Source organism: Ochotona princeps, chromosome 12 (assembly GCF_030435755.1).
Source record: "Ochotona princeps isolate mOchPri1 chromosome 12, mOchPri1.hap1, whole genome shotgun sequence".
Lineage (NCBI taxonomy): Eukaryota > Metazoa > Chordata > Mammalia > Lagomorpha > Ochotonidae > Ochotona > Ochotona princeps.
In genome coordinates, this window is record NC_080843.1 from 45,958,979 (window position 1) to 45,980,534 (window position 21,556).

The 21,556-nt window shown below is 44.3% G+C and overlaps 1 protein-coding gene across 1 annotated transcript in view; it reads left to right on the forward strand.

The window, feature by feature from the left end:
* Positions 1-20,240, forward strand: part of COG3 (component of oligomeric golgi complex 3) — a 50,458-nt gene extending 30,218 nt beyond the window's left edge. Inside the window, exons 16-23 of the mRNA XM_004577468.2 lie at positions 1,641-1,730; positions 4,279-4,399; positions 8,355-8,443; positions 8,550-8,684; positions 11,994-12,069; positions 15,235-15,362; positions 16,168-16,266; positions 19,309-20,240. Of these exons, the coding sequence (XP_004577525.2) occupies positions 1,641-1,730; positions 4,279-4,399; positions 8,355-8,443; positions 8,550-8,684; positions 11,994-12,069; positions 15,235-15,362; positions 16,168-16,266; positions 19,309-19,338 (768 nt within the window). The 3' untranslated portion in view covers positions 19,339-20,240. The remainder of the gene's footprint in view (positions 1-1,640; positions 1,731-4,278; positions 4,400-8,354; positions 8,444-8,549; positions 8,685-11,993; positions 12,070-15,234; positions 15,363-16,167; positions 16,267-19,308) is intronic.
* The last annotated feature ends 1,316 nt before the right edge of the window (positions 20,241-21,556 follow it).

Consider the following 21,556-nt stretch of genomic DNA (forward strand, 5'->3'; position numbering starts at 1 on the left):
TATTTTTGTGTCCATGTTTGTGTCTTTCTGAGACCAAGTCCTCAAAGGAGTCCATGTCAAAACAGATTTTAAAAATGATTAATTTATCTGCCTCATTTCATAGATGAAGATAGATCTAGAAAGGTTAGGTGATAGTCCAGTGTCACATGGATTTAATAAACATTTCATCTCACATTTAGTATTAAATGCATTGACTTTAATTTAGTTTTATATTCAGTTTGAATCGGCATCCGTAACAAATGATAGTAAATTACCTATTTTCCAATCACTGATCAAGTTAGTTATTTGCTGAAAAATAGCAGCACATTTAAAAATTACTACTATTTTTTTAGAAAGATTTGTTTTTATTGGAAAGACGGATATACAAAGCAGGAGAGAGAGAAAGGTCTTCCGTCCACTGGTTCACTCCCCAAGTTGCTGCAGTGGCTGGAGCTGAGCCAATCTGAAGCCAGGAGCCAGGAGCCTCATCTGGGTCTTCCACACAGGTGAAGGGTTCCAAGACTTTGGACCATCCTCCATTGCTTCCCCGTGTCGCAGGGAGCTGGATGGGAAGTGGAACAGCAGCTGGGACATGAACTGGTGTCAATATGGGATCCTGGCACATGAAGGAGGAGTATTAGTCAATCAAGCCATTGCTCCCAGACCAAAAGAAAATTATCTATTTAAAAGCGAGTGACAGGCAGGGGCTGTGGTAGGGCAAGAGGGAGATCGTCCCTCTGCTGGGTCACTTTCCAAATGCCCACAACAGTTAGGACTGGGCCAGGCTGAAACCAGACACCCTGCGCTCCAGCTGAGTCTCCCACATGAGGGGCAGGGGCCCGAGTACTTGATGTGTCACATATGGTCTCGAAGGGTGCAGTAGCAGAAAGTGGGTTGAAAGCAGAGTGGCTGGGACTTGAAGTAGCACGTGCGTCAGTAGGGACCCCGTAGGCAACTCACGTAGAATCTTTTTTTTTTTTTAAGATTTATTTATTTTATTGGAAAGGCAGATTTACAGAGAGAAAGAGAGACAGAGATCCTCCATTCAGTGGTTCACTCTCCAAGTGGCCGCAAATAGCAAGAGCTGAGCTGATCTGAAGCCAGGAGTTTCTTCCAGGACTCCCAAGTGGATGCAGGGTCCCAAGGCTTTGGGTCATGCTCAACTGTTTTCCCAGACCACAAGCATGGAGCTGGATGGGAAGTGGAGCAGCCAGGACATGAATCAGTGCCCATATGGGATCCTGGTGCATGTAATGTGAGGACTTTAGCCACTAGGCTACCATGCCAGGCTCCTAAGTAGTGTCTTAACCACTGCACCAATAGCCTACCACTGGAGTTTGTATTTTGTAGTTTATATATTTAAGAAAATGACAATGTGACATGAAACTGTGTTGAAGTTAGGGCTAAGTGAGGCTCGATCTTGCTTGCCTGTTTATCACTGTTCTCAGCATGCAGTGTGTGCTGTTTATTGAAGAGTCACTTGTAGGTTTCTGGAGAATCAAAACTATGCATTGATCTATACAGGTTCCATTTGAGCGGGCAACTGCAGGAGAAGTACCAAGAATTAATGCAGTGGTGAAGGCAAGCAAGCTCCTGGCCTTAGGATTTTAGCTTTTTCTGTTGTGTGCCACAGGCTGATTGTTTCTCTCTCATCCCACCAGAGGGCAGTGTTCCAAGGATTATCCCAAGAAGCCTTGTCGGCCTGCATTCAGTCTTTACTGGGAGCGTCAGAATCCATCAGCAAAAACAAGGTTTGATGAAGTGTTGGGTGAAATTTTATTACTTACAATAATATTATGGAACACAACATTTGTTTCCAGGCTGAGAAACGTGAAACCCTTTTGACAGTGGGACCTATTTAATATTGGATTTTGAGGACCTTTGAGAGCAGCAAGTGTTCACTGTAGCACCAAGTAAAGGCTGTGCTATGTAGCAGTCTAACTCCCTAATGCACTGAAGATGATGCTTAAGTTATAAGCTCTGCAGGGTGCAGTGTTCCTGGTAAAGCCTTAGCAGTACAGAATATGGTACTACTATTTCCTTGGAATGCTGAGAAAGGGTTCCAAGGAAAGGTTGCAGTTTGTAATTGTAATTGCAGTGATATTCTAGTCAGATGACCGCACTTGGAGTAAATTAGACGGTCAGTTTTGAGCAATTGATGCTAAGACAACAGGAGACGAAACTACAATCCCATCCTGTCCCATCCCCTCCTCCCTGAGTGTGCAGATCAACACAGTATGATTTTAGTTGTGTGTTGAAAAACACATCGAGGGAAGTATGCAGCAATGGAAGCTTCTCCAGCTAGGTATTTCTTTAGGAAGAAACAACCGACTCCACAAAGAGAAAGATCAGATGCTTGCGTCCTTTGTTCCACTTTCTGTCTTTTAAGGGGCAGGTGAAAAGCCTGGGGATTGCTCAGTCTTATTTCTTGTTGCTGACAGACTGTCCTGTTACGTCTCGTTGTGTTTCCCACGTGTTATGGGGGTTTTAAGTGTGTGTCAGGAAACCCTTAATTTGGTAAGTGTTAGCTTATTGATCTTGTGTACTTTTGCCATTCAACTTTTCAAAAAAAAAAAATGAGATCAATGTCTTAGAGTTTTTTAAAGATTTATTTATTTTTTTACAAAGTCAGATATACAGAGAGGAGGAGAGACAGAGAGGAAGATCTTCCGTCCGATGAGTCACTCCCCAAGTGAGCTGCAATGGGCCGGTGCGCGCCGATCCGATGCTGGGAAACTGGAACCTCTTCCGGGTCTCCCACGCGGGTGCAGGGTCCCAATGCATTGGGCCGTCCTCGACTGCTTTCCCAGGCCACAGGCAGGGAGTTGGATGGGAAGTGGAGCTGCCGGGATTAGAACTGGCGCCCATATGGGATCCTGGCGCGTTCAAGGCGAGGACTTTAGCCGCTAGGCCACGCCGCCGGGCCTATGTCTTAGAGTTTTTAAGGCAAGAAATTACTACATATTTACATTATGTACCTAGTTTCCCAGTAAATGAATGTGATGCTATTTGCTGGGTTACAGCTGTCTTAGTGAGGTAGCTGAAATCTATATTATACTGTTTTTCAGAAAGGTAGGATTACAGACAGAGGGAGAGAGAGAAATCTTCCATCAGCTGGTTCATTCCTCAAGTGGTTGCAAAGTGTTGGACTGGGCCAAGCTGAAGCCAGGAGGCTGGAATTCCAACTTGGTCTCCCATGTGGATGGCAGGGGCCCACGTACTTGGGTCATCCGCTGCTACTTTGCCAAGTATATCAGCAGGGAGCTGGATGGGAAGTAGAGCAGTCAGGACTGAGTTGCCACTCACATAGGATGCTGCTGGTGCAGGTAGCAGCTTAACCCACTGCACTGCCATGCAAGCCTTGTTTGTTATACTATTTTTGACATTAAAGTTTTTAGTTCTTTTAAGATAGAGGAAATATTTGCATATCCTGCTTATTTGACACTCTGTGTTGCAGAACGCAAAGTGCAGTTCCGTCGTAGTTGTCTGACTTGTACTGATTGTGTTTATTAGAGGGGGAGACTGAGGAGGAGTCACTTCGGTTAAAGACTCATCTTGTTTACTGATTTTTATTGTTTTATCTTTTCCTAACATAGTTAAAAAAAAAACTCAATAGAAAGATTTTCAAAATAAGATTGTGCCTTGAGTAGCATCAGGAAGGCCCAAGTGGTGCCTTGCTATGGTTATGATGGGACCCTCGCCTGCCGAGAGCCCTGTGAGTAGTCAGTGTTGGGGGACCGAGTTAGTGTTTTTACAGCTGAGTTTCCATCACAGGACTCCCGTAGGTGATTCCTGAGAGGGCAGAAGGGCACAAGGCCCCTACAGGGGTCGGGGAGAGGACTCTGCTGTGGCGGGACCTGCAGGGTGACTGCAGAGCACTTTAGACTCAAATAGTCGCTCCGATGTTCTGGGTAGTAAAACCACTTGGCCTGAGCACTGGAAGCCAGGTCCCTAACATGGTTGGAGAGCATGAATGGTCACAATTGTGTATACACTGGGAGCTTTTCTTTCCTTTCTGCCCTGTGCTGCTGTCCCTTCTGCCTTAGCACAAATGGAAGTAGACTCGACTTCTCTTTCTAAAGTAGGCCTTGCTTTGTTAAGATTCCTGAGTAGAGCAATTGCCAGTGTTATAACGGTTTGAAATGAAAAATTTCCACCTAATTCTAAAACGGATAATATGGGGGAGCTCTTTACACTAGGGATATGGAAACATAAGGCTGTAAAGTTGGGTAGGTTAATGTGTTATATGTGCCTGCTTTTGTTTAATATGTGATAATTTCAATTTTTCTTACAATTCAGACTCAGATTGATGGACAGCTCTTCTTAATTAAGCACCTTTTGATTCTTCGTGAACAAATTGCTCCATTTCACACTGAATTCACCATTAAGGAAATTTCCCTGGACCTCAAGAAAACTAGAGGTATTTATTGTCCTGGCTGACACAGCTGGCTGTGCTTGGTTTGTCCAGGTGTGTCAGCATAGGCTGTAGGTTTATTTTATGTTCATCTGCAATTTGCTTTGCATGCTTTGCTTACTAACTATGTTACTTGCTCATACTAAGCTTAGCCGGCAACTTCCTAACTGCTTCTAACTTGCTGTATTTTCTTCGCGAAGGAAATTAGACCTGAGCATTTCAATTTGTAATATTGCTTGTCTTCGACTATGCTGTGTATTAGAACCAGTTAAAACATGAATAATCAATGTAATAGCCACTTGGAATGATTTTATATGTTGAATTTATGAAAATTCAGGAAGCTGACTGGGTAAGATGGGAAGAATGTTTGTCTAAAAGTCTGAAAGAATTCCATTTTATTCCTGACTTATCATTTTCTACTGCTTGTGCAATCTTGGATGGGTCTCCCGGCTTGTCTAGCCTGCCTTCTTCCTAGGGAAGGTAAACAGAGTCGGCTTGCTACCGTCCTTCCTTCCTTCCTTCCTAAGATTTATTTTATTTTTATTGCAAAGTCCAGATATACAGAGAGGAGGAGAGACAGAGAGGAAGATCTTCCATCTGATGATTCACTCGCCAGCGGCCACAGTGGCTGAAGGCTGCACTGATCCAAAGCCAGGAGCCAGGAACTTCTTCCAGGTCTCCCACGCAGTTGCAGGGTCCCAATGCTTTGGGCTGTCATTGACTGCTTTCCCAGGCCACAGGCAGGGAGCTGGATGGAAGCGGGGCCGCCGGGATTAGAACTGATGCCCATATGGGATCCTGGCGCGTGCAAGGTGAGGACTTTAACCACTAGGCTACTGTACCGGGCCCGCTAGGATACTTTCACCAGGTTATGAAGATTATTAAGAATGAAAATGTGTAGTATGATACTTTAAGTTTTAGATGCTTCAATCAACTTGAGTTATTGAAGCAGCTGGTTAAGTAATCACATAGAAATTGCTTTTGTGTTGGTTTAGACATTGAATCATCTTGGAAAAAATGTTTCTTCTACCCTAATGAGTTGTCTCTGATTACATTGACAAATCCATGGGGTGATTTTTCTCTTTTCTTTTTTTATTTTTGAAGATTTATTATTTATTTTAATTGGAAAGGCAGATATATAGAGAGAAAGATCTTTAGTCTGCTGGTTTACTCCCCAAGTGGCCGCAACAGCCAGAGCTGTGCTGATCTGAACTCATGAGCCCAGAGCCTCTTTCAGGTCTCCTGCAAGGGTGCAGGTTTGCAAGGCTTTGGGGCTGTCCTCGCCTACTTTCCCAGGCCGCAGGCAGGGAGCTGGATGGGAAGTGGAGCTGCCAGGATACAAACCAATGCCCATATGGGATCCCGGCACATGCAAGGCGAGGACTTTAGCCATGAGAGCACAACACTGGGGCCTAATGGGGTGATTTCTAAGAGATGAAAGTAGTTGACTTCTAAGATGTTGATGTTAAGCAGTAAAGGATGATAATCTATGAACATTCCTGATTTCCCTTGCTCTAAGCCATCCCTTCATGTAATCCATTCACTTTTTCTCTTCTGTACTGGGACAGTTGAGAGTTGTTCAGATTGTCCTCCAATAGTTCAGGACAATCCAGACACAGAGTTTCCCAGGGCTGCAGGTTTGCATGCCGTAGTCACCTTGCTCAGGACACAGTAGACCTGATTTGACTCGCCTTGGAGCTGCTTTGGCCACACGAGCAGTCCTAAGGCACAGTCGGCCCCTTAGTGCTCTTTCCTGTCTGCTGTACAGCATCAAACCTTTGTTGTGTGTGTGTGTGTGTGTGCTATTGATATACATGGTCATTTTACAAACTAGCCAGATTTTCTGACCTTTGGTGATAAAGAATATACAGTGTTTTCAAAAATGATTTATTTGAAAATCAGAGTTACAGAGAGGAGAGGAGATACAGAGAAAGGTCTTCTCTCTGCTGGCTACTCCCCAGATGTTCACAGTGGCTGGGGCTGGGCCAGGCTGGGCCAGGCTGCGCTCCCAAGTGGGCGCAGGGGCCAAGCATGTGGACCATCTTTGGCTGCCTTCCCCGGTGCATAACAGAAAGCTGAATTAGAAGTGAAGTGGCGTGCCCATTGGAGGTTGGTGCTGCAGGTGGCAGCTTAACATGCTTCACTACATGCTTGTCCCCAGAATACATACCTTTTGAAAAACTTAGTCTCATCAGAGGATTCTGTCTTCAACTATTTTGGTGATTTCTTTCTTACCAGTGTGGCGTATGAGAATGGTGCTCTTAGCCTGAAGAAGTCCTGGCTGCTGCCGATCCTGACTTGAAGTGATAGGATCAAGCAGGGCAGGGTTGATTTACTTTCTATTTTTTTTTTCTTAAGAACATTATTGATTTGAAAGGCAGTGTGATAGAGATGGAGGGAGAAAGAGAGGCCCTTCTTCCTTATTGGTTGGCTGCAAAGGCCAGGGCTGGGTCCTCCTGGAGGCAAGTCTCCCACGGAGGCAGGGTCTGCTGGTGCTCTGCTGTGCACATTGGCAGGGAGCTGGATCAGTGCCGGCAGGGGCTTGAGCTGGCACTTCTGTGGGATGCAGCCATTGTCAAGGGGTGGGTTAATGTGCTCCACAACACTGGCCCCAATGTACATTCTTGTCATTTTTTTCCTGCCAGTAATTTGATGCTGCTGGGTTCTCATGCAGGCACAATGAGGTGTCAAATATGCAGCACCCCAAGGTTTTGACAAATTTTGATTTAAATTTTGTTTTTTTCCAAATATGGTAAGATAGCCATAACTCTAGCATTTATGGTATCTGATTCTAATTTTTGCAGACAGATTCTCTCGGGTATCTTATAGAAAGATAGAAGATACAGAGAGTCACTTACTAAAGCTATACTACTAGGGCCCGGCGGCGTGGCCTAAACAGCTAAAGTCCTCGCCTTGAACGCACTGGAATCCCTTATGGGCGCTGGTTCTAATCCCGGCAGCTCCACTTCCCATGCAGATCCCTGCTTGTGGCCTGGGAAAGCAGTCTAGGACGGCCCAAAGCCTTGGGACCCTGCACTCTCGTGGGAGACCTGGAGGAAGTTCCTGGTTCCCGGCTTTGGATTGCCACAGCACCAGCCGTTGCGCTCACTTGGGGAGTGAATCATCGGACGGAAGGTCTTCCTGTCTGTCTCTCCTCTCTGTATATCTGACTTTGTAATAAAATAAATAAATCTTTAAAAAAAAAAAAGCTATACTATTAGACAGAGATTCTTTGTCATTCAGACCAGGCTCAAGGCAGGAGGCGTCAGCAGTGGTGTGAGCTTGCAAAACTGGGCTTGGAGACATTTCGTGCTTTGCTTTCTCTAGGAGGCAGAACAAAGCAAAGCAATGTCTTACTATCACTTTATAATACTGGCTGGTTTTCCTTTTAAGTCTCTAATCTCTCACGACTAACATTATATCTCATTGCATTTGAACATCAATGAGACCTCGTTAGTACTGTGCCTAGATTCTAGTTAGTCTGGAGGTGAAGGGGTAAATATGTCCTTCTGGTGTTTTCTTCCTGACTGACACATGAGCTTACTTGCTCGGCTTCACGTGAGTAAGTCTCTGTGCCAGCCAGGAGCGTCACAAAAAAGCTGGGTGAGTATGTGAAGATTTTTTTCAAAGAGTCTATTTAACACCTGAAAAGTAAAGCAGGGAAAATTTCAAGGTGTTGATTACCATTTGTTATTTTTTCTTTCTTTCTTTCTTTCTTTCTTTTTTTTTTTTTTTTTTTGTTTCCTGACAGTGAGGGATCAATAGCCATTTTGTAATTCTGACTTGTAGAAAAGAATTCGTTGTGAGTTCCGTCGCCATCCTTGGCACTCGTTTCCCGCTCAGGCGTTCAGGAGGTGGGTGGGGAGGGGGTGGCCTTGTGCTTTGTGCTGGTAGAACCAGTGTGTGTGATGCATGACTTCTTGGGGCCACTGTTCACTGGGTGAGTGATTCTGTTTCACAGATGCAGCATTTAAAATCCTGAACCCTCTGACTGTCCCACGGTTTTTTAGGCTGAATAGCAACAACGCCTTGATAGAGTTCTTGTTGGAGGTGAGACGGAGTCTGTTTCATTGGTGGGGGGATTTCAGTGACATTCCTTACATGTCTGGTAATTTCTAGGCGCATAAAAACAGGAGGAAACTGTCATCTTTTTAAGGGTACTCCTGAGATAAGAGAACATTATCTCGACTCTAAAAAAGATGTGGACCGTCATCTGAAATCAGCCTGTGAACAGTTCATTCAGCAACAGACGAAGCTGTTTGTGGAGCAGATGGAGGAGTTCCTGACGAAGGTATAGACACTGGTGCCTTTTGCTGAAGTCCTTTTGCATTCTGCCCTGGATTTCCTTTTGAATTAGCCGCCGTGAAATGTGCTGTGATGCAGAGCAGTAAGCCTCAGCCCTGATGCTCCTGTTTCCTATTATGGAGGCGTTTGGCCTACAGACGTCTCAATCTGCTTGCAGAACTTTTGTTTTAAGGGGAAATGTGCAAGTATTGCTGCGTGGTTACTGCCCACCTTGCTTCGCTGTGTCCTGTTTATTCACATTGTCAGTTACCTGCCCATGAACTGAGGTTCAGCTCTCTCCTGGACTTGCATGGAGACAACCACAACCCTGTATATTGGAGTTTCCTATTTTTTTTTTTTTTAAGATTTATTTTTATTATTGGAAAGTCAGATACACAGAGAGGAGGAGAGACAGAGAGGAAGATCTTCCATCTACTGATTCACTCCCCAGGCAGCTGCAACGGCTGGTGCTGTGCCATTCTGAAGCCAGGAGCCTGGAGCCTCTTCCGGGTCTCCCATGCAGGTGCAGGGTCCCAAGGCTTGGCTTTCCTTGACTGCTTTCCCAGGCTATAAGTAGGGAGGTGGATGGGAAGCAGGCCTGCCAGGATTAGAACTGGCGCCCATATAGGATCTTGACATGTGCAAAGTGAGGACTTTAGCTTCTAGGGCTCTGTTATACTATTTTTGACATTAAAGTTGTTAGTTCTTTTAAAATAGAGAAAATATTTCCATATGCTGTTTATCTGACACTCTGTTGCAGAATGCAAAGTGCAATTCCGTTGTCATAGTTGTCTTACTTATTCCTTGTACTTAATTGTATTTATTAGAAGGGGAGACTGAGGAGGAATCACTTTGGTTAAAGACTCATCTTGTTTACTGATTTTTTTTTAAAGATTTATTTATTTTTACTGGAAAGTCAGATACACAGAGAGGAGGAGAGACAGAGAGGAAAATCTTCCATCCAATGGTTCACTCCCCAAGCAGCCGCAACAGCTGGTGCTGAGCCAATCCGAAGCCAGGAGCTCTTCTGGGTCTCCCACGCGGGTGCAGGGTCCCAAGGCTTTGGGCTGTCGTTGACTGCTTTCCCAGGCCACAGGCAGGGAGCTGGATGGGAAGTGGGGCCACTGGATTGGAACTGGCGTCCACATGGGATCTCAGGGCATGCAAGGCGAAGACTTTAGCTGTTTAGGCTACCGCGCCAGGCCCGAGATAAACCTTTCTGCAGCTTCTTTTTTCTTTTTAAAAATGATTCATCTATTTTTATTAGAATGATTTACAGAGAGAAGGAAAGGCAGGAAGATCATCCATCTGCTGGTTCACTCTCCAATGGTCACAATGGCCAGAGCTGGGCTGGCCAGGAGTCAGAAGCTTCTTCCGGGTCTTCCACATGGGGGCAGAATTCCTTCGAGCTTGGTTCTCCCCCCGCCCCCCACTGATTTCCCAGGACGCAAGCAGGGAGCTAGATAGAAATTGAGCAGCTGGGACAGGAATTGGTACCCATATGAGATATTGATTCTTACAAATGGAGGATTAGCCTGTTGAGCCACCATGCCAACCCCCTCTACATCTTCATCTGTCTGTTTCCTTCCTACTTGTTGGTATAATTAGTAGTGTTTCCTGAAGAAAATAAGTAAGTACTAGAAAATATATGCTATTTTGCTTCATTTCCTGTTCTTGGAATAAATGATGTTTTCAAAGTCTTCAGATCTCAAAGGAGTATAACAGTGGTACATATGAAAGTAATTTGGTTTAGATTTGTTTCTTTTTTTAACATATGTATTTGCAAAGCAGAAAGACAGAGGGAGTGGAGGGCAGAGATAACTTTCATCTACTTGTTCACTTCCCACGTAGCTACAAAGCCCAGGACTGGGCAGCGCCACAGCCCGGATCCTGGAAGTCCATCTGGATCTCTTATCAGTGGCAGGGGTCCACTGGTCCGTCTTCCCTTGCCTTCCTAGGTACCTTACAGGGAGCTGTGGGATGCTGCCTCCCAAGCTGTGGTTTACCCTGTTCGTTCGTTCATTCTTTCTCTCTTTCTTTCTTTCTTTCTTTCTCTTTCTTTCTTTCTTTCTTTCTTTCTTTCTGTCTGTCTGTCTGTCTGTCTTTCTTTCCTTCCTTCCTTCCTTCTTTCTTTCTTTCAAGATTTATTTATTTTTATTGGAAAGGCAGATATACAGAGAGGAGGAGAGACAGAGAGGAAGATCTTCCATCTGATGGTTCACTCCCCAAGAGGCCGCAACGGCTGGAGCTGAGCCAATCTGAAGCCAGGAGCCAGGAGCTCTTCTGGTTCTCCCACACGTGGGTGAAGGGTCCCAATGCTTTGGGCTGTCGTTGACTGCTTTCCCAGGCTATAAGCAGGGAGCCTGTTGAGAAGCAGGGCCGCCGGGATTAGAACTGGCGACCATATGGGATTCTGGTGCATGCAAGGTGAAGACCTTAACCACTACGCTATTGTGCCGGGGCCTCAGATCATTTTCTAATGAACTTCAAAATGTAATCTATTTTTACTTGTTAAGAATTTTTTTGCATCGTTTTTTGCATGAAATGAAGTCAGCAAGAATTCATTTAATTCTCATTGGAGAATTACGGAGTGTAGTAGAAAGAGTGTGAACTTGGGCCAGTAAAGTTGGGCCTGGACCTCCTGCATCTTGCTCGCTGAAATTGCTGGCAAGTGAGCTTCTCCAAGCTCGGCTTACTGACCAGTACAGGGGCAATGGCTACGGCGTCCACCTTTCCTGCTGAAGGTTGGGGCGAGGACCAAATAAGAGCATGCGCGTAAAAGCACTTTGTGATCGCCGAGTGCTGTTGAGCTGATGTCTTATGGTGAAATATGACAGCTAAGAACATTCTGCTTTTGTGAAAACCCTGAGGCATTCTAAAGGAAGTGACTTTACGTTTATAGCTAAGCTACAAGGGTTTCCTTCTGTGCGACCGTTTATGCTGAGGAATCAGCCTTATGTAGAAAGTAGTCATTTTCTTTGAACCAATTTGAATAAAGTATTGGAAATTCATTGAGATGAAGTATTGGCTTTTGTCTAGAGCTTTGTTTTCATTACCTTGAAATGTTTCAGGCAGAATGCCTCAGGATTGTGTTTTTTTTTTTATATATAATATAGCAAATACCTTGAAATCTCAAAAGAGGTTTTGCTGGAAGAGTTTCATAGCTGTAAAGGCTTAGAGAGTCGGTGCATGTTACTTAGGACTGCACATTATGTTTTTAATAAGTTATAATGCTGCTATGTGTCCTTTGAGAGCAATCTAAGTTGAATTTGTCATCAGCAAAATGAAACTTTTTTCTTTTTGTTTCTTTTTCTAGGTTTCAGCATTAAAAACAATGGCCAGCCAGGGAGGCCCCAAGTACACTCTCTCACAGCAGCCCTGGGCACAGCCAGGTATTTAGATTTTACTACTTTGGATGTCTTTTTTAGGATCATATTAATTTGCCTTTATAGAGTCCTCCCTGTGACAGCTTCTAGTTGGTTTTCTATTCACTCTGGGGTCCCACTGAGTGAGTTAATCCAAGATTCTGTTTGGAGCTGACAGGCCTTAACTGGTTTGTCCTGCTTGCATTTCAAGAAGCATTCCAAAGAAGGAAGACTTTTTAAAAATTGCCTGGTTGAAAATGTGACTTAGTTGGAAACACCCTGAGCCTTCCGTACACCTACTACCCATTGTGCTGAGTTTCGAAACAAGTACTGTTTTTGGTAGGATGAGGTTAAGGAGACAGCATGCCCATTTTGAAGTATATATAGAAATGTTGGGCCACTGCTTTGTTCCACATTTTATCCAAGTCATATCCTCTATTGATGTTTTAGAGTGCTTGAAAAGATTTGTGAAGAATTGATGTGTCTGTTGCGAGTTGGCAGGCACCATCGTCCTCTGACTGGCAGTTGTATTTGAAATGTTCCCAGTCTTACTCTATACTTTATGTAAATTTTTTGTATGTGCTAGAGGGATTTTTTTGGGGGGAGATTTGTTAGTTTTAAACAGTTGCAGGTTAGTTTTGCAATATTATGTGGCATTTTAAGTTGCTATTGAACCAGAGTAAGTTACTTTGTTAAATTGATATTCCTGGCCATCCCCTGTCTCATACTGTGATAGAGAACCTTCAAAGCTAAAAAAGACAATGGTGAAAGAATCAGTGTTGTAATTACGGTAAGCTGTGTCCAAGTTGGAAGACGGCTTTTTGCAGAGTGAGAGATCCAAGGAATGATTCTGGCTTTGCACCCTTGAAAAATTGGCTGGCTGTAGGCACCTAATCTGGAATCAACTGTTTAGCGCGATTGGTTTTCCATATTGAAAGAATGTTGTGTCTGCCAGGTATTCATTTCCACTGGGAAAAATGATTGAACTCACTCTAAATAAACCTCCAAAATTTTCAGTTGTTAATGCCTCAAGCTAATTTGAAATTGCACCAAGAGTTAAAAAGAGGAGCTATGGATCTCTTAAGGACATTTGTGTGTAGAGAGTTATTAGTTGTCTTTGAAAGGAAGATAGAATTTTTTTTTGCAAGTCTCCTCTGTGAATTCTGACGGTGCCAGTATGGGTTTACATTATTTGTCTAATAGCGAATAAACTTTCTGACTTGCTGTATATGTTTTGTTTTCTGTGGTGGAGACTGAATGTTCCGCCAGCTTTCTCTTTGAACCATTTGTCATCAGAGTGAGAGCAACATCTCAGAGCCCACTTGATGCCATGGTCCATCCTGTCAAACAGGAACTGGCTGGTCTTCCTGTGGTACTGGAACTTATCCCTAGCCTTTGCCCGCTGTCCCTCCTGATTGCTGCCAGCAGGGAGCAGACTTTGCAGGGTGTAGCTCAGTAGCACTCTAGATGGAGTTCTGATGCTGTTTGGATTGATTGCAGCCTTTGGCTCAAGGTTTCAGTCGCTTATAGGGCTTATTTAGAAATAAGAGGTGGTTTTTATTTTGAATGTTTTATGTACATGGAGCACTTGGGTGTAATAAATCTTTCTTAGAGCAGGTAGATACCGGCAAATAGGCAGAGGCATATTTAGTACAGCTAAACCCAGGGGCTTGATGCATAATTAATGCCCTGTTCTTTCCCCTTTGGAAAGATCCTTTCTGTCAAAACGAGGGCTGTAATTTTCTCAAGTAGGATCCTAATAGAATTCGTAGAATTACATCTGTTGCGCTGTTCAGGGTTACAGGAACTGTCATTGGTAAAGCAGGGGTACATCAAGGAAACTGATAAGGGACAGATTGAAATAGGGTTTGCCACTTTGTCATTTAACCTATTTTATTTCTTTTTGCGTGAGGACATCTCAGTGAATATAGTGGTATCATTGGGGTCATCTTGTGGTTGTCTTTTGTCCTGTTTAGCCACAGGAAAGGTATGGAATTGATTTTTCATGATCTGTAATGTGCGAAGCCCACACTTCATGCCAAGGAGAGACTGAGGGGCCTCTTGGGGCAGGAGTATTAGGGGCCATCTGGGCTACTCTGTCCCAGAAACTGAGGGTTCTGCTTCCTGCGGCTTTGCAGGGTTCCTTTCATGATAAACTCCCGGGAGGGTGGCTTGGAAATCAAGATGCTAATTTCTTAATTTACTTGGGGGTACCTATCTTTCTCAGAATTAGAAAACACTTTATTCAGCTGGCCTGGGTCCCCACTTTCTGGTTATCAGGCATTCTGGAAACTGATTTAGTGAGGATAGAAGCTGAGTGTTTGGAAGCAAGTGGCTTCAAGGGGTTTTCATCTGTGTCATGAAAAGTAAACAGTTCCTGCATTTTTTTGTTCTTGAATTCATGGACCCTGCTTTACCACAGCTCATGCCCAATTGAGTATTTTTTCTATGTGGAAAAAAAGAGCCAGATGTGCTGGTACAGAGAGGGTAAGAGACACAGTTCAGTCCCCATCGTTTCCCCCTTGTTATTGCAAGTCCACCATTCTGCTATGGAACAGTATCATGGCATTGTAGGTACAGGCAATGGTAAATAGCATAGTGTCCTATTGTCAAGTTGTAACAGTTTCTTTGAGAGTCCTCTTTCTATTCAGGAATAGAGATGCATACTGCAGCATATCTTCACTTTCTGGTATGCTAGTCTCCATTATACAGTTCATCTATGAGAATATATGTGCACATTTACCTGTGTATCTGTTGATCTTGTATTTTGCATGAATATTGCTTTATGTCAGAGAGAATATATGGCATTTGCCCTTTGGGGATTGGCTTATTTCACTGAGCATAATAGTCTCCAGTTGAGACCATTTTGTTGCAGTTGGTAAAATTTTGTTCGTTCTTGCCACTAAATTTCAAAGGCTGCATTATAGTGCCAGTGAAGGTTCTGAGGCATGCTGGGAGGCTGGTGAGGGCAGGGGTACTTGCTGCCCTTGGGATTGGAATCTCATATGTGGTAGATACATAATGTTTGTGATTAAACTTGATAAATAAACAAGAAAAATGAAACAAATTCTTTAGGGAAATAAGAAGTCTTTTGTTTTGCTGTTTGTCTCTCCTTTCACTCCCTTGTGAATTAAAATGGAAATGTGTCTTCGCTTTTTCTTTGTGACACTAACAAGGTTAATTTCTTTCCAGCAAAGGTCAGTGACCTGGTGGCTGCTGCCTTCAAGACAATAAAAGCAAAGTTGCCTTTGACGTTGAGGAGTATGTCATTGTACCTATCTAATAAAGATACCGAATTCATCTTGTTTAAACCTGTTAGGGTGAGTATTATTATTATTTATTTGAAAGTTGGCTGTTAACTTCAAGGGGTCTGTGTCATGTAGCATTTTCTTCTGGTTGTCATTTAAAAATGCTGGTATACTATTCTAGTGAGGCTACTTCAAGTCACTGTGGGTTAATCATCATTACAATAATAATCTTGAAAGGCTTAAAAGGCCTTTGTCTGTCTAATCATAACTTTTTCTCCCATTCTCGTTTTGCCTTACACTTCTGTTACCTTTGAGAGCAGAAATCAGTAAATAAACGAAGTCCAGGCCCCACAGTGCATGTGACCCAGCGCTTGAGAGAGTAGCATCTCTGGAATTGCACCCCATTTGCTTGGCGCGTAGTGGAAATAAATGGCTTACAGCAGCTGCCAAGGGATTAAATGTCAGTGGAAATTTAGGAGTCATAACTTCCCATTCTGTGTTGAGCTCCCATCTTTACCCAAGGGGTTAGTTGATTTTTAAAGTACATTTTATGTGTCTGGAAACTTTATTAACTTTTGTGTAAGGAATTGCTGCTGAAGACTCACATTATTCTCTGGGGTGACAGGGTCTGCTTGAGTTAACTTTCTGGGAAGTATTATCTGATAAGTCTTCATCAAGTTGTGGTAGCATGTAGATTGTGAAGTGCAAATTAGACCTCTTTGGGAAGTCTCAAGAAGGATCCATTTTCTCCACTCTTCTTGGCAAATGTCATTACAATTTAATATTCTTAGTGCTTTATGTTTAAACTGTGTGTGTGTGGTTGTGTGGTTGTGTGTGTGTTTATGACTCACTTGACACAATTGTCTCTCTTTCTAAGAATAACATTCAGCAAGTCTTCCAGAAGTTCCATGCTCTGCTAAAGGATGAGTTCAGCCCTGAGGACCTTCAGATCATCGCCTGCCCTCCTATGGAACAGGTGGGCTGCAGGCCGAGGGCCACTGCTGCTCTCACCTACTCTTGGCCGTTGCTCCTGAGTAGTTTTAAAAGTTATTATTTATTCTGATAAGTAAGAATTTAACCTTTAATTTGCGTTTTATCCTTTCTGATAATGAAGATGGCTGTGATCACAATGATTGACTTGTTTGCAAAAGGCTCAAACGGTGGCATTTAGCCTTTCTACATACTTTTCTTTGAACTATGCGTAAGAGACTCAAATTTCAGATGAAAAAAAAGGGAAACATTTTGGAGATTAGGATAACAAAAATATTTTTTTTCTTCCAAAAATTAAAAAAACTGAATATATAGCCCAATCTCTGCTGATTGTTGTTCACTTGTTCAGTTCAGGAAACAATTTTTTATTGATTACCTGTTGTGCATTAGGAGTAGCCTAGGGCTGTGGAGAATATTTTCTTTCTGGTCTTTGGTCTGGTATCATTTAGACCCTTGGTAGGCGGCAGGTCTGCAGTTTGGGGAGAACGGTTGACGGTGGTAAGAGCCTGAGAGGACAGGGTGGAGACAGTGCCGCGGCTCTGGAGCTCACGCGGGGGCTTCCATCTTCTGATGAGATTTCCTCAAACAAGGAGGAAAAATATAAGGTGAGCAGTCCAGAGGAGGCCACTCAGCTGTCTCATTTTTCTTTTTTTCTTCAGTAGTTGTTGCATGAATAGATATGAAATAGATGGATCAGGAAACACAGTATATGGCAGTACACTTTTTTGTGGGTTTATTTAGGTATGATTTCTTTCTTTTTGTTTAAATATTTATTTATTTTTATTGGAAAGGAAGATATACAGAGAGAAGGAGAGACAGAGGAAGATCTTTAGTCTGCTGATTCACCAAGGGGCTGCAGCGGCAGGAGCTGAGCCAATCTGAAGGAGTCCAGAGCCTCTTCCAGGTCTCCCACGCGGGTGTAGGTTCCCAAGGCCTTGGGCCATCCTCGACTGCTTTCCTAGGCCACAAGCAGAGACTGGAAGGGAAGTGGAGTAGCTGGGACATATGGCATCCTGGCACATGCAAGGCGAGGACTCTCATGAGCCCCTGGCTGCTGTACCGGGCCCTATTTTGCTATAATTTCAAACTTAAAGGCAAGATGCAAGGATGGTTACCAGAAGTTCCCATATATCCATGACTTGATCCATTTATACTTTGCTCCTTTGCTTGGTCACTTTTTCTCCTCCTCTCCTTTCCCCTTGATCTTTTTTTTTTTTTTTAAAGATTTATTTTATTTTCATTACAAAGTCAGATATACAGAGAGGCGGAGAGATAGGAAGATCTTCCGTCCGATGATTCACTCCCCAAGGGACTGCAACGGCCGGTGCTGTGCCAATCCGAAGCCAGGAACCAGGAACTTCCTCCAGGTCTCCCACGCGGGTGCAGGGTCCCAATGCTTTGGGCCATCCTCCACTGCTTTCCCAGGCCACAAGCAGGGAGCTGGATGGGAAGTGGAGCTGCCGGGATTAGAACCGGCACCCATATGGGATCCCGGGGCTTTCAAGGCGAGGAGTTAAGCCGTTAAGCCACGCCGCCGGGCCCCTTTCCCCTTGATCTTATTCTGAATTTTTTTTTTTTTTTTTTTTTTTTGTGAGGAGATTGGGAGACACTGTGCACCCTTGCTGCAGAGTGCTACATGTGTGCCCTGGGAGTAAGGACTCCTGCACTTATCAAAACAGGCAGGTCTGCCCCAGGGCTACTGTCTAATCCAGGTCATGTTCACACTCCACCAGTGTCCCAGTAGGGTCCCTTGTAGGCATGTGCCCTTGTCCAGGTCTAGTGCAGGATCCTGCTCCATCAGGTGTCATAGTACTGTAGTTTCGTTTTGTTTCATTTCTTTTCTTTTCTTCTTCCTTTCTTTCTTTCTTTCTTTCTTTCTTTCTTTCTTTCTTTCTTTCTTTCTTTCTTTCTTTCTTCCTTCCTTCCTTCCTTCCTTTCTTTCTTTCTTTCTTTCTTTTTGTAAGATTTATTTCTTATTAGAAAGGCAGATACAGAGAGGAAGAGGAGAGACATAGAGGAAGATTTTCTGTCTGCTGATTCACTCCCCCAGCAGCTGCAATGGCCAGAGCTGAGCCGATCCGAAGCCAGGAGCCAGGAACTTCTTCTGGGTCTCCCATGTGGGTGCAGGTTCCCAAGGCCTTGGGCTGTCTTTGACTGCTTTCCCAGGCCGCAAGCAGGGAGTTCGATGAGAATGGGGCTACCAAGACATAAACTGGTGCCTACATGGGATCCTGGCGCATGCAAGGCAAGAACTCTAGTCACTAGGCTACTGTGCTAGGCCCTCCCTGTAGTTTCTTAAACCTCCAGCTGTGCCATCGTTTTTTCTATCCTTGGAAGGCCAGTTACTTGGTACACTGCTTCTCAGTTTGGGGATGACTCTTTCCTCATGGTTTGATTCAGGGTTTGTATGGTGACCATTCTGGTTACCAGAGCAGTTATACCAAATTGAAGGTTTGCTAGCCAGATCTGTTTTAAACAGCTACAAGTGACCAGGGCCTGGGGGATGGAGAGGCCGTGTGCAGGCTTCCCCCTTCCCTGCCTTCACCTCAGCCCCCACCTCCCATCTCCGTGGCTACCTTCCTCTGGAGTCCAGGTCTTCCCTTGCAGAGTGGAAAAGTCATTGCTGTGGTGGGTCAGATTTCCCTCCATGTGAGCTGACATTCACCCGTCAGGCCCACTCTCCTGCATTTAGTCCAGCTTCTATACAGCTCTTCCCAGAACACTTCTCTGCATTGAGCAAGGTGCTCTTGATTATATACCTGTAGCTCTGTCATTTGTCAGAGTTGGGATTGTGTTTTTGCCTTTGTCCTCATTGAATGTTAAGCAACCTGAAGGCAGAGCCACTCCTGCCAGGGCCCAGACATGCTCAGTGCACAGCAGCTGTGTGCCAAGATTCGCCACTGCTGTGGGCCACTTTGTTTGATTGCGTTGGACTCTTGGTCCTCCTCTCTGTTCTCCCGGCCCTGTGCTTTCCTCATGATTGTTGTTTCACAGCCAAGCTGATACAGCTCTTCTCTTTGCCTTTCAGCTGACCCTCCTGCTGACTGTTGCTAAATAAGCCGGCCAGTTGGGCTGTACCTGTCCATGCTCTGCCCGGTAGGAGCATGCGGAGAAGTCTCGCGGCCAACAGGACGCTAAGGAGAGCGGTGTGGGAATGGTCCCCGGCCCATGCAAGTGTGCTGCTCAGGGCTGACTGCAGGAGCCCATCCAGGCCCAGCGTTACAAGATCGGCGTGTCCCATTTAACAACATCCTAATGCCAAAGATGAATGGACGGGCAACCACAACCACCTGCTGGGATGGTCCCAAGAAGTGTGAATGTTTGACAGATAACTACGGCAGGTGCACCGTGAAATGTTCTTTCCAAATATGGGCAATAAAAATAGGTGAGAGCAAGTAGGGGAAAGAAGTTTACAAGAACACAACTAATAAGCAAGCTTCGGAGAGCACAGTTGCTGCCGCATGAAGCAGGGCAACACTTTGATCCACTGAGCATTCCACAGTGACTGTTATTCCTTCCAGAAATGTTCTTCCTGCAGTGTTTATTGTCATGTCTCCTCTGTCATTTGAAGTTTAGTTTGGAATAGGTTGGTTGCTTGTGAGAACATGTTCTGCTTTCCATGTTTGATGTGAGGTGGTTAAAGATGCAAGAATCTCACAGGAGGCCCTCGTAGCTGCCCTCCATGCCCCATTTAGGTGCAGAATGTTCTAAAGTGACAGCCATGTATGGTGTCTGTAATGAGGATCTTCATGATCCAGTAGTCAGTGCTTGTGAGGGGGACGACCAATGAAGGTGTCTTTAACTAGCCCCATAAAGGAGAGACGGAAGCCTGCGCAAGGGCACATGTCAGGAATGAAGGCCAGGGTTAGCACACGGTTGTACACTGCCTTTTTGTACTTCAGTTCTTTGAAAAGCAAACGCCAGGCCCAGCGCGATAGCGTAGTGGTTAAAGTCCTCGCTTTGCATGCGCCGGGATCCCATATTGGCGCCAATTCTAATCCCCGCAGCCCTGCTTCCCATCCAGCTCCCTGCTTGTGGCCTGGGGAAGCAGTTGAGGATGGCCCAAAGCCTTAGGATCCTGCACCCGTGTGGGAGACCTGGAGGAAGCTCCTGGCCCCTGGCTTCGGATTGGCTCAGCTCCAGCTGTTGTAGTAACTTGGGGAGTGAACCGTCAGATGGAAGATCTTCCTCTCGGTCTCTCCTCTCTGTATATCCATCTTTCCAATAAGAATAAATAAATCTTTAAAAAAAAAAAAGCAAACACCTCGATGGACTGTGTGTTCAGCTGGCTGTGTGTTCACTGCTGCTGTGCTGTGTCATGTCCTGGCCTTGGTGGCTCTCCTGCCAGTAATACATTCCACCAACAAACATGGGGTAACCAACACTGCCTACATCTTAGAACTACCACTCGGTATCAGGGATTATTAACTCATTTATGTATATCTGGGAATTTCCCTACAAATCTCTGTTTCCTGATTGGCTTGGTTTTGCCTCCAATTCTGAGTTGTGCAGTTGCTGGTCTGGAGGTGGGATGCTGCTGAGGGCCAGTGGCTTTGAGGTACCACACAGGTGGTAGCTGTGACTTCTGCAGCTGTCTCTCTCGGTGCCTGGGTGGGCAGCTGGGGTCATGCCCTGGGGTCTGTCCATGTGGACAGGCCGCTTGTTACTCAGCTTGGTGATGGTCTCTGTTTGATAGAACTTATCACTCCATTTGGGAAGGTACAAGGTAGGCGGATCCATGTGCGATCTTTGCCATGAAATGAATGGATTAGGAAGATTGTATTTACTTCCACTTACTGTTTTAAATACATGTTTAATGAAATCAACATAAAATACACATTTTGTGTAAGTATATGTACATTTGATTTTTAAATAACCTTTCCAAAGAAATGCAGGCTGATTACTGTGTAGTACTGGGACTGATTTTGCTTCATGTACAGGGCAGAGTATGTTCATAAGTATAAAACTATTGAACAGCACTTGTACTTGTGTTTTGGTTTTACATTTCTGAAACTAAAGTACCTACAAAGTGCTGAATAGGTAATAGTGATCCAACTTGTTTGCTAAATGACTATTTGTTTAAATCTGTACAGTTTCAAGTGTTTCCTTATACAAAAGTGTATGTATATACTTTCAAATAATTAATTTAAAATGCTTTATATTATTTGGCTAGAATTTGCTGTTTTTAAAAACTGATTTTTTTAAAAAAATACAGATTTTTGCTTTCTACTTTGTCCTCATGTGTCGTGTGTGTGTGTGTGTGCGTGTGTGTATGA